This window comes from Myiozetetes cayanensis, unplaced genomic scaffold (assembly GCF_022539395.1).
Source record: "Myiozetetes cayanensis isolate MyiCay16 unplaced genomic scaffold, myiCay2020 scf1, whole genome shotgun sequence".
Lineage (NCBI taxonomy): Eukaryota > Metazoa > Chordata > Aves > Passeriformes > Tyrannidae > Myiozetetes > Myiozetetes cayanensis.
The window spans coordinates 109,783,487-109,797,137 of record NW_026086604.1 but is presented as its reverse complement, the minus strand read 5'-3'; the positions used below and the strand labels follow the sequence as shown (position 1 = coordinate 109,797,137).

The following is a 13,651-nucleotide window of genomic DNA, read 5'->3' as shown; positions in this document are numbered from 1 at the left end:
GAAGTGAAATCTTTTTTAGTAAGAGCTGCCTGCCATAATAAATACACAAGTAAAAGGACATGATTCAGACAAATTGTATCAATGAGCACTGATTCTCTCCACAAATCAGAGTGAGTGGGCTATTCTTCTGCAAAATTATCAGTATCAGGCTACCACTGGTCACTTTGCCACTGGAGTGAGGTGTCTGGGAATCAGGGCATATTGCAGGAGACATTATAGGTTTTCTTTTTTGCCTGTTGTGTTAGAGCTCCCTGCAAATATTCCACACATCTAAGGTAACACATGACATTTGCTACCAGTTTGTATAAAAACACAACTACTAAGCGCTGGGTTCCCCCACTGTGATCCTTTTTCTTGAGTATTTCCTAATCTACCTGCTATGTTAACCACATACTACTAATAGTCACCTATTGAGATTTACCATTTACTGTCAAAGACAACTTAAAGAGAACACTGTTGGGATCTTGAGGAAAAACTACAGAGAAGAGAAAAAGCAGACAGTTGCCCCCAAGGTCATTCCTCCACCTCAAGTTGCTTTTAGTGATCCAGAACCAAAAATCAGAGAAGAAAACAGAAGAAGTCTACAAGTTCAAGTAAATCTTCGATGGCAACTGGCTGCCATCTAGACAAGCAGGAAGTACACTCTTCTATTTTAATCACAGAATGCAGCACTGAGAGCACGGTTTATAAAAAGCACCTTGTGGGAAATTACTCTTACGCAATTTTACCATAAAAGTTACCTTGCTAAGTCATTATTTTTAGTGATTAAACGTTACTCATGAGCAGATGTTATTCTATGGGCTCTTCTGAGTAGCAGTTTTTCTTACACAGTTCAGAAGGATCACTTTGCTGAAGTCACCAGCTACAGCACAGAGCTGGAAAGTATATTTTGATTACCAGCAATTAAGGCACATTTGTGAATTTCAAGCATTCCAAAGAGTACTAAAAAGGTTGCTGCTAGCCATTAAGTCAACATCAGCAATCACAAGAAAATTCTATTAGTTTACCACTTTATAGCATATTATCTGGACTTTAAGTGAAATTAGTCTTCAGAAGAGAAAAGGCCATGTTGAACATAAATTATACATTTCATCATGAGTAGCTTCAAAGATTATGAGGTTTCTCTCAGAACACTTGGTGATAGAAAATGTAACTCTGAACCTTTTAAAATTTTTATTATTATTCCATTCCAGCTGGGAATACATAAACACACATACTCAGGGTAGTCCAAAATCCCATACAGTATTTATGCACATTTCTGATGGACAATTCCAGTGCTTCTTCCCTTTCCCAAGACTGCTTATATATGCTTTCACCTCTCCTCCCAATTAGCCACCTAGCTTGTAGTGTCCAAGCACAAAATAAAATTTTGTTTCTGACACTTAAAAAACTCTCATGTGCGCATATAGACTGGAATAACTTCCGAAATACATACTCCTTCCCCATCTTATAGTCAACTCACCTCATGTTTTCTGAAAAGCAAGTGAGCTGACATTATCAAGGCTATCTAATCTTGCCATTCCTGAGTCTTGAATAAAGTGTACCTCTACAGCCTGTGACAAAGCATCCCAAATCCATACTTCTGACTTTCCAACACCGTCCCAAAGTTAACTGTCAACTGGTTTAAGCTGACATCATTAACTTTACAGCACCGAAGTGATTCAACATACACTACTATAATTTTGAGTAGCCAATTTGTGACATACTGTAATATGGTTGAAGGACCTTTATACAGCAACTTTCCCACAAATCCATGTGTTTTGTGTCTGCCAGCCTAGACATACCAAGCAGACTGCAGTTGGATAACTGGGGTTCTCTGAGAAAAACTGCAAGCAGTTATCCCAGAACACAGTCAACGCCACCAGAAAAATATGTTAAGAAATCTGTGCAAGAACATAAGACTATGCTTCCTGGGAAGCAGGAAAGGGAAAAGACAAATACATGAACAATAATAAAAAATAAAAATAAGTCCTCAATTACAGGTATATATATGTCTAGAACCTATAATTCCAAGCTGCTTTAAAGCATATGTCAGATTCAGGCAGACATAACTCTGGTTTGCTCATTGGATGAGATGTTCCCAGCCATTATCTTCTTAGCCTATTTTCAAAGCATATTGTTAGAAGTCAGAATTGTACCCAAGAAGCAGGTAAGCAGCTGCTCAAAAGCACATATGTAATACAGTTTCCAAAGCATTCAAAACCTGCAAGCCAAGCATTACATAAGAACGTGTAGCAAAAGCTCTTAGAGATCAGGTCTTTATTAAATACCTGAGAGCTACAGCGCTTACTATTCATGTTTGTTGTAAACGCAAAAGGTTTCCCGAGTTTCTTAGCGCAGCATACAGCACTTCAGGTGTCACACAAGGAACTGAAGATTATAGTAAGCCCTCCAATAAAAGTATATAATAATGTAAACTTAATGGTACGCTTAAAATATATGTGCCATTTCTATGGTTACTTTCTCCTTGAGGGTATTTATGTAAGTACTTTCTGTACTTACTATCTGAAACTTGGCTAGCCACCTAATATTACATTGTCATCCATTACCGCTGAGAACATTCAAAAATATCTTCTACTTAATTTAATAAAAATAGCATGTAAGTGTGGGCTAACAAAATAGTCCATGTATCTTGGAAGCAGTAATTTGCATTACAAACAGAGCTGCAGAAGGTGCCCCTTGTCACGTTCAGGGTTTGCTGTGATAGTCACTGCTGCAGCAGCCAGCCACCCAGAAATCTACACTGAAAGGAAGGTCATGAGATGTGATACACTAATCTGAGAAAACATTTACTAAAGTGTGTTTTCTTTGAAGCTTCACTTTCAAAATGTGAACTCTAACTTGAAACTACTGCAAAATTTGTGCTTTAATTGTGAATGAAAACAGCCCTGTAGTTTTCCAAAAATGCAGGTACATGTATAGATACTCTATGTTGTTTTAAATGTAAGACAGAACAGTTGAATTTTTTTAAGTAAAACAGAATTCAGTGACAGTTTTGAAAGCACACAAAAGATGGAGACTGTATTTCCTTCAAATCTGATTTCTCTCAAGCTCCCTTGGAAACCTACCATTTACTTGAAATTGAATGAAATGTTTTAATAACTGTAAAGAGTAATCTTAGCTTCTCTGTAATTGCTTAAGAAAATGAATGCTTCAGCAATCTCCGAACATAGTTATCATACACACTGTATTATCCCTAATTTATAAATTGCCATTTATTAAATGATTGAAAATTATCATCTTTGCTCATGCTCAATTACTACTAAACTATGGGTTGAAAAAAAAAAATGAAAAGAAGCCATGTTTGTATTATCTGTACTTTTCAGATTTGGATGGGGGGACAGCAGGGGGGAAATCTCACAAATAATGAGCCAGGTTCACTCTTGACATAACCTGTATGGACGAACAGTGTAATTTTAGTGGAACATTTGCTCTAGGATTCCCATAGCAACCTTAATTCTCCCTGCCTGGGTATCTGGAATCCAGGATGACTCACCCTTTTGAATACAAAATCAAGTGCACAAAACAAGGTGTAGTTTAGGAAGGTGTAACTTATGTGCACTTTTAGTGTCCTCAAACATATTGTAAATGCAAGCTAAAGGTTCAGAGATCACTAAATTATTCAGCTCATGTTTATGTGATAATAACTATTGGTTTATAGTATTAGAATAATTTACATCTCCTCATCCCCAAAGTGAGACAGTTAATGCTACTTACTGAATAATTTTTGTAAGCACATGCACAGTTACTACTCTGGGAGGTACTAGACTGACACTGTCAGAGATTTAAGCGTTCCATTTCCTCCCCGAGGAGACATGTTTCCATTGACCTTAGCAGTACTAACTGCAGGTAGAATAAACAGACACAGGAGATGAGATATCTATAGACAAGTCAAATAGTCTCCAAGCAAAATGCCACAGAAGGCACCAAATAACTGCATCTGTTCTACGTGCTCTCAAATCGCTTTAGACAAAGAACAGGCAATCACTCAAACATCGCTGTACAGCCAGAAGAACATTTCTCTATGCTGCACAGGGACCCCATGGTTCTAGAACTGAGGCCACGACCAATTCAGAAGAAAGTGCAATGGTGACGCTTGCAGCTGTCCTTTTTCAGACCTCACGTTAGGTTTGAAACCGGTTTTTACTTTTACAGGTTTAATGTCCCTAAACAAATTATAATGGCTCCAGTTAAAATACAGTTGGGAACAACCCTTTTAGTATCAGCCAGCTCAGCTACAACTAAGTTGTTAAACATACCCACAACACAAATTTGTATTGCAGTACTTCTCAATTCAAAAAGTGTGTCTAACACAGTTAAACAGTACTAGCTGTAGTATAACCTACACTAGCATGTCATATGCCAAATAAATATCAACTGCTGAATTAAGGCTTAAGGCCTCATTCACTTTCCATTGACTTTTTCTGAGAAACAGCTGGGTTTGGTTTGAGTTTTTTGCAAGCACTTTCATATTGCCTGTTTTAGATAATTAAAATGAAACGACAGTGAGTTTGCGAACAAATGAACATGCCATACAATACGTATAAAGTATAGTTGTAGTGTTATTAAGATACAACTTATTAAGTAACATATCTCATTTTCTGACCAGCATCCATCTATAGTTATAGACTACTTATTTTGATATGATATACTGAGATATATATATCTTATACTATATGATATACTTGATGAAAGATGATCAATAGGATGAGCCTTTATGAGTAATTTATTATGTATGGTGGGGGGTGGAAGGTATTTTGCATACAAGTCTAAGAAAAAATGAAAAGCTATAACTAAAAAAGGTTACTCCTCTGTGTTCTTTCCCCTCCCTTTCCAAAATTGCCACTCACTGTACCACCATATTATTTTCCCAAATTAACAGAAAACAGGACACTCCGATTTCAAAAGTGAAACAGTATAAACACTTTCTGCAGTATCTATTAAAGATGAAATGCTTTGGTCAGTCTAACTGAGAAATCTGTGTAGAAGGTGTTTAGTACACTAGTTTTGAAGTGCAGGAAAACTAGTTAACAGAATCAGCCACAGACTGCCACAAAGAAAACATCACAAAGCCACCTTTTATACTAAAACATGTCTGGAAAGAAAAATGGTCGTGATTTTAGGTGACTAGTTCTAAATCTGACTAGCAAAGGCACAGCAGCACAGACTTCAGCAGCGCTATTGCAGATACAGTCCTTGGCTATCATTCTCCACTGATGAGGCACCTAGATCACTAGGCCAGAAAGACTGAAGGTAACACAGTTTAGCACTTCATGTTACATTCACACCTTAGGTCAACATGATGAAACCATTTTCATCTCCCGGAAGCAAATATTTGATTTATTACTCATGCAGGCCTGAAGGTCACTTTTGTCACAAAGCTAGCTCTCATCTTCCTACGCTCCAAAATCAAGGTGAGAACTGCCAGTGAAAGCAATGATCTAATATACAGCACTTCTCCCTATTTACACAGAAACAGTTATACACAAAATTAGACATATACTTTCAAAAACACTTCAATTATTAGCAGGATTTTTTAAATGTCCTTTGTGCATACTTTACACTGTTTATGCATGATGTCCTGTTCAAGGAGTTGAATCAACCTTTTTTCATGTGCCCTTATTGCACAACCTTGCAGAACCTCAACACTGTGCCAAACATCTAGACCTACAGCATTCTTTTTGCTAGAACTCACACTAGATTGACCTTATCCACTGACCCGAAATAAAAAGCAAAACTTGACTTTTTCAGTACCAGTTTAAACACTGACTACAAAGCTTTAACACCAAAATACAGCTTAGTGTATGCGTTTGCGTGTTCACATATGTGGAAATCCCACAAGTGGAATGCCTCCTCAAGTGATTTAAGTGCTGCATCTCCTTTTTCATCTACAATGCTGCCTGTGCAGTGCTATAATTCTTCCACAGAACAAACAGTTCTCCACAGACAACAGCCTTTTTTGCTAACAGTAGCTAATCATAGTACCTAATTTTGCCATCCAAATACTACAGTGACCTGAAGACATTCACTTCTCACTTGTTTTAGAATCATCTCTTTCTCCTAGTAACCACATAAAACTGGACACTTGCAGCCCAAACAAAATTGCTGGTGAACTTCACTCCAGGAAGCCCTAGGTGCAAGTCCTAGATTTTCCTACATTGTGAGGGAGGAAGCAAAGAACTATCACCTGGCTGTATAATTCCTGCAGGAATCAAATGGTAACCATATTTATATACGGAAAAGGACATGCAAGAAGTAGTAGGACTGTCAAGTTCTGGAACTGCCCACTGTCACATAAAATAGATGTCACACCACATTTCAAAGGGATCAGAAATTCCTTCATTGACTTTTTAAAATTGTGGGAAGAAATATTTCTCTGGACTTCTTTTAGTTAACTCCACTTAATTGCTCCAGAGTTCTGTAAATAATTAATATAATTTGCTACAAAATCTTCACACACTGCAATTCCTGGTTCTTTGACAACAATGGTAACACTGGCAGAGGTCATACAATAGTCAGACACCCTCAGCCAAAATAAACACCATACCAAGATGAAGCGCACCACTATTATTTAGTGCAGTGACAGTTAAAATTTAATAAGAACTGTGATGTGGAAGATTGGTTTAACGTTCCAGTTAATTTTTAACAGTCTATAGCAAATAAATCTGCAAGCATAACTCTTATCATAAATTTCTAAGAGAATAATAATATGCATGGTTTAAAAAACAGAATTCAATTTTAAGACCACAGAGACTTAGGTTACCATAAAATCACTTACTAAAAAATTAGTTGAAAGCACTGCTTTAATGCTAATTTATGGTCCAAATAAAGAGGCAGGATCTCTAATAATTCTGCATAAAGTACAACTTGTTGCAGATCAGCTCTCCCAAAATTAATGTACATTGAAATTTAGTTTTGATGTAACATTCCATATATTAGTATGGACCAGACTTTTAACATCACATTAATATAAGCAAAAACCTGATTTAAGAGAACAATATTATTTTAAACAGCAAAGAATTTACATTACAATGCTCCTGAGATCATTTTCAATTCAACACCACACAAAAGTAGTTTGAATATCAAAACACACATTTTTATAGCAGTCAAAAGCTCCATATTTATGCTCAATTTTAACTTACCAAAATGTTGAGAAAAGGTACAATTCTAATTTCTCAACAGAAACACTTATTACATGTGTCATTTTGCAGCCTTACACAGTTGCATTTACTACATTTAGATAATTCTGCACAATAGTTTGGTGCTAAACAGACAACTTTGCTACAATTTGTTTTACACTAAAATTCTCTACGCTGTTAAAAATAAAATTAAATCAGCCAGAACAAATCACAGAAAGAAACAATGTGTTGTTTATTCTTACTATGAAAGGAAAATTTGAAACACACATGCTTCCTCTGATTTTCCAAAGTGTATCAACTCTTTCCATTGATTTGACTACTGTATTTTACAAGATGGAAATCAGTTAGCATAGTCCTATTTATAGTATCATAAAAGAAAGCTTATTTGCATGTCAAAGCTTTAGTGACTTCATTCTATCAGGGGAATACTAATACTGATCCATAATCCTTTTGCAGTCTCTTCCCTTCATCCAAATCATACCAAACAACTTTCAAATGAAAAGCAAAGATTTGGGTGTTGAGGAAGGGATTAACTCTACCTTTTTGTACTTTTAGTTTTTATTTCTCCTCACTTCAGGCTAAAAAACAGGACTACAACTGATTTAAGTGCACTTTAAGCAAAGGACTCTGGACCCACCTCTTTATTCATAAATTTAACACACGAGGGTAGATACAAGAGTCACCAATTGACTCAAATAAGGAACATGAATATTCCATTAAAAAACAGGTAGCACATACCCAAGTCTATTGCATTCACTCCAGAAAAAGCGGGGGAAGGAAATGCACAGAGCATGCCATTGAAATAAAATCTACTTCCTTAATCTGGAAAAATCACACTTATTCCTTCACAAGATGGAAATAACATCAAGCAGTCAAGCAACCGCTTTTTACAGAACACTGGAAAAGAGGGCAGAAGGTCTGCCTTTTACACTGTTATGCTCTTCTTTAAGAAGTAGCTCACCACAAAAAAAAAAATCCAATACACAAAAAGGTAAACTTCACATATCGCCTTATAAAATTTTCTTATGCATCGTTTATCTTAGTACCATTTTCCACTCCCTGAAAAGCACTCATTTCTTTTCACCTTCAACCATTACGGCAACTTCAATGCCTAAGATTTTTTTGGTTTTTTATTGCAGCCCTCCAACAGGAACTGGTGCTGCATGTGAAGTATCACTCATATCAAGCACAACAAAATAATTACCTTTCATCATTACAGATTAAAGCCCTGTAATATTTACCTTTTTGGAATGACATCACTGCAATGCAATACACTGCAGGCAGATGAGTCAGCACTGCACAAGCATGATACCTGGTCACTTATTCATTGTTTTACTATAGGTTAGTATTTATTTCTTCCAAGTGTAGTTCTCTGGAAATGATTTTTCCCCTTCCCCACTTATTATGATCAGCACATATATTAACACTCTCTTTTCAGTTCCCTTCAGTCTTACACAGTTTCATTTGACAAAGCTGCAACAGCTCCCACTGTTTATTAATAGTTTTAAGGTGCACTCTGAATACAGCCTGAGAGTAAATATACTTAGTATGCTAGAAATAACTTGGGGGAGATGACTAGTAGACAAAGACAGGATACTTTCATTAAAAAACAAAGATGTGTGTATTTTATAATGGAAAGAAAATGTGGGTGACATTCAGACAATGAGCTCTTCACTTTTAATGTTAACGAGAATAAAAACAAGCATTCTTCATCAGGATGCACGATCTCAGTCTTCATTATCAGCACATACCAAGAATTTATTCAAATTCTTAACATGAAAGACAAACAAAGAAATAATAAGGAATGAAAGATGAAAGTGAGTTCTGTGAAAATCTACCATACTATTTAAGCTTAAAACTCTGTACTATTTTTGTTGTCTGGAAGACAGACTTAAATTGGTATACAAGTTATACTTCTTAAAACACTGGTAAACAGCCTTTGAAATAAACATGCTTTCTTGTTTGGTTTTCGTGCATTTGATACAGACAAAGCATTCCTCCATCACAAGACCAGCAATATAAACTTGACAATAAAGTTAAGACTACAGGTATATAGGAACAAACTGCTGAGTGCGGGGAACTATGCCTTCGTTCACACATTCATCAGACTTAAAGTACTTTTTTCCAATTATATTTAAATGCTTCAGGGCCCACTTTCCAATCTGAAAGGTTTTGCTGCACGCAGCTTCAAAGAGATGTTCCTCCAGTAGTGTAACACTACTGCAAAGTCTGGGAGCTGTAGCCAATCTACTTCATTTTTTAAACATGTGTGCATACTAATTTTAACATCAGCATAAAAAAGTCTGGATACACCTGACCTGAAGCTGAACCAGAACTAAAGGCCACCTCTTGCTGGGGGGAAGGGATCAAAACGATGCAATCAAACAAAGTAGGAAACAGAATCGTTGGCTTGTCAGACTCCATTTCTTACTCTAAAGCAAAGTAAGCACTTCAGAGTTATAGCCAAACAGTAGATTTTTCTCTCTTACCTCTTTGACTTCATTGAGTTGACCAGATCGCTGGTTCTTTGCTCTTCGAGCGGCTGCAGGTGATTTGTGATGTGTGATGGTGACAACGGTTGGCCCACTTTGACTCATGTGTTTCTGGCCACTGGGAGATGCAGAATTAACTGTTCCAGGAGGCAGCAGAGATGAGCTTCTACTTCGTGATGATGAAATGTTCTAGAATAAGCAATGGGATGGTAATGTTACCAACCTTTACACAAGTAGTCATGTACAATTCAGGCTACAGATCTGTGTTGCTGCACTTTCCTCACAAACCTAAATTTGGAGGTGTAACTGCTTTATTCTTTCTGAACCCTCTGCATTTCTCAGCAGAGATGTTCTTGGAAACATCAGAGCTATTGCCTTTGTTTCTTGGCTTGCCTGAAATTGGCCTTCACAAAAAACTTCACAGATTCTTACATAATAACATGCCGCTAAGTTCTTACAATCCTACTTTTTAGGAAAGCTCAGGAAGGATTTTGCAGGCAATACTAACAGTACCAGCACAAATATTTTTTATGAAAACACTGACCTACAATTCACCAAACTGTTGTGAACAGCAAGAAAGAAAAAATTTTAAGGCTTTCATCTGATGAACATCTGAAACGGTGGAATGTTTGTTGTTTTTAACATCAGAGGTGCAATTCTGGCAAGGCACAACAATTAAACATTAACATTTTAAACAAAAAATAGCTTAAAAATGTCAACACATTTTCGAGTAAGCTTGGGATAAACCCTATATACAAAAAAGGCCAGAAATAAATCTCCAACAGTATCTGTAGTATGAATACTTCTAACATACAACCTATAAAAATCAATCAGAACATTCAAGAACTTTTTTTGTTATCTGTTTTTCAGTGTTGTTATCTCAGTTTGTTCTCTGTAGACCTCAAACACAACTTTTCCTGGAGGTCTACAGGATAGTAATTCTCAGTCAAGCACAGATGGGCACTAGAGCAACATGGGACATCATATATAAAAGTGCAACATAAAAGAGCTTTTTGCTTCTATTTGAACTGTTGATCACATCTGTGAAGTTAAAACTCAGAGTAACTTTTACCTTACCAAACACATATCAGTTTAGACATTTAGTAGCACTTTAAGACAGTGAAGTAAATCTAAAGCCTCATGGGTGAAACACTGTTTCACCACTCCTACAAACCTTGCACAAGTAATGATGGCAGCTTACAACATTGCTAAACCAGTTACCATCAACATGAGATCTGCTGGCAAGTGCACTAAAGTATTCCTTGGGTATAAATCTCTCTTCTGATCCCTTACGGGTCAATATTCACAATTTGGTGGTAATTCCATTAAAAGACTTTAAATCTAAGGTGGACAGGTGGAATTAAAGTCAGGCCTCATGTTACCTCTACACTGCCTGTAAAGGACAAGGCCGATTATTTGGCACTGCCAAAGAGGAAGAGAAAAATAAGTTACACAGTCCCTCTGCTACCCCCACACAAAACTAGACTTTAGCTTTTCTGAGATATCGAAAGGTTTAAAAAAATGGGTTATCACATTCTCATTGTGAAAAGAGTAGCTAATCTCACAGAAAAAAATATTATTCCATTGGTCTCGACTTAACATTTTACAAACACTTCCAAGAATGATGGTCTGACTGGTTTTGAAATTTAATATATTCTTTGCTACCGTGGCCAATAAGATCATAATAATAAGCATCTGTTCAAAAATTACCCATCCAAGATGATAAGTCACAGTTGCACTAAAACTGAATTTGATGCTAAGGCAAAAAAGCAGCACGGGTTGTAATTTGTCAGAAGGGCACAGAAGGTTGCCAGGTTTATAATTCATCTTCCATTTGAAAGAGCATTGCTTAGACATAACTATGATTAAAATAAGAGCCAGAGGAAAAGGTATTTGGAAGAAAGAATGGGATGAGGGAAACTGGGTGTGACTGAATTTCCTTTTCAAATACAAGTTTCACAGAAAAAGGGTATTCCTAGTATATAATAGCAGAATATACTTTACTGATGTTTGTTTTTAAACTGACTATGATCAGAATACTTCTAAACTAAATTAGGGTGCAAAGAAAGAACAACATAACTTAATTTTTTTATTATAAAATCAACTTCTCTTCCAGATTAATAAAAAGTTATTTTGTTTTTAAAATTAAATCTTTTGAGAATCACTGACATTCTACTATCATGGAATCACAATATTAAAAATACATCGTTGCTACTTGCACATAGCTAGACAGATCCTAAAACTATGATAAACAGCAGCAATGTAAAATGGTGAGTTTAGCCATTAGTTTTGCTTACAAGAAAATCAATATTCTGTGAGAAGTGAAGTTTTATTATGTTTTGATTTTCCTGGGGGAGACTTTTAGATCTGCAGATAACAAAATAACATGAAACTAATACAGAAAAATCCAGGCACTGTTTCAGTTTAAATACAGACTCAGGAAAGAATTCTAGGAAACAGTCAGCTTTCAAAAAAAGCAGCTGCCAAAACAATCTCATTTAACATGAACACTCCGAGAGATATGTTCATAAATTGAAATGCACATATATTCTAAAGCCAATATCTATATCAATGATATTATTTGGCAGTGCAATGCTATTTTTCCTCAAGACAGTGTTTCAAACTGCAGTGAACTATCTGCAGTTAATCCATGGATCACAACAGACACCTTTACTGCAGCTCACACCACACATTTTGTCCCACGTCAACTAACATGATATGCCTTTCAACAAACCCCACTTAGGTTTGGGAGTCATAAATTTGATAGTGAACTATTAGTACAAAAGCTGCTGGCTAGTTGCAATTTTTTTAACTGATTTTGTATCACAAGTAATGAACACATTTCCAAAAAATAGATATGCTCATCATTTTGGGAGTCTCTTAATCCTAATTAGGTTTTTTTCCACACAAAATTTTCTCTAGTTCATATCACAACTCACTGGGCTACATCAATCATCGACACTCATAAACTGTGACTAGAGGCAGAATATTCAGTCTGTGGGACCACAGTGCATTTAAGATGGCTTTTCATTAAGTTTTGCAAAGGCATTTGGAGCCCACAGCAACTCTTGGTAGACAGTCACTTAGGGCATGGAGTTGGGGGATCAGTGAAGCAGAAGAGAAAAATCAGAAAAAACAGCACATGGGCAGTGGGTGGTGTTCAAGAAGGCTGTCTCTACAGGGACACAAGGTGTATGCAGACAAATCTCTACATACATAAGTACATAGCCTAGCAAGGGCTGACCATATCCCACTGTCTGGTGTGCCTGACATTCAGCTCCATGCCTTGCCCTACAATAGGGCTATGGGATCTCCAGGGAGAGGACATCAGCAGTGAACCTCTTCTGGAGTCCTCTCCTGCTCTCAGCCCAAGATAGTTATCAATCCTATGCAGTTCATCCAGTCAGGAAGATTGGCAATCCTGAATTTGCACATACAGCCACATTCTGTGCCAAGTATCAGAGTCAAATACATTGGTCTGTGATCAGCTCACACAGGTCTATAAGCAAGTTTTCCTCACCTCCTCATTTTCTGTCCCTTTATACCCCTCATCCATCTAATGACCCAACATCTCCAACCAACATGCCAGAAAACTCCACCAACCCTCAACACAAATCCTCTGTCACCTAACTTGGGATTATTTTCTAGAGGACATCTATCACACAAACCTCAGATGAGCTCAGTACCAGAACCTCTGGTTACCCATGAAACTACCTCTAGGCAAGGCCCCATGATAACTGCCAAAATTTCCAACTTACAACTTGCAAAAACAGTCACACAAAGTGCAGGTGAACATCTGCAGGAGGCAGTTTTCACAACCACTCAAAAGAGTTTGAATTTGGACTCCACTCCTGCATTGCCACAGAGAACAGCAGTAGAGCACTGTGCCTGCTCAATCCAAGGAGACGGGGGCGGCATCCAATTCCTTCTGACAGCTTCTTCCTGTCATTGTCAGAAGAAGACTCTCCAAGAACTGCACACTCAGCCCCTTAGGCAGTTTTGAATTTTTACAGCACATTG

At 37.0% G+C, this 13,651-nt stretch overlaps 1 protein-coding gene across 2 annotated transcripts in view; it reads right to left on the bottom strand.

The window, feature by feature from the left end:
* The window catches only part of OSBPL10 (oxysterol binding protein like 10), a 116,822-nt gene that overhangs the window by 61,240 nt on the left and 41,931 nt on the right, over positions 1 to 13,651 (bottom strand). For both annotated transcript variants that reach the window (XM_050333892.1, XM_050333900.1), the window contains exon 4: positions 9,629 to 9,820. In XM_050333892.1, coding sequence (XP_050189849.1) covers positions 9,629 to 9,820 — 192 coding nt within the window. The remainder of the gene's footprint in view (positions 1 to 9,628; positions 9,821 to 13,651) is intronic.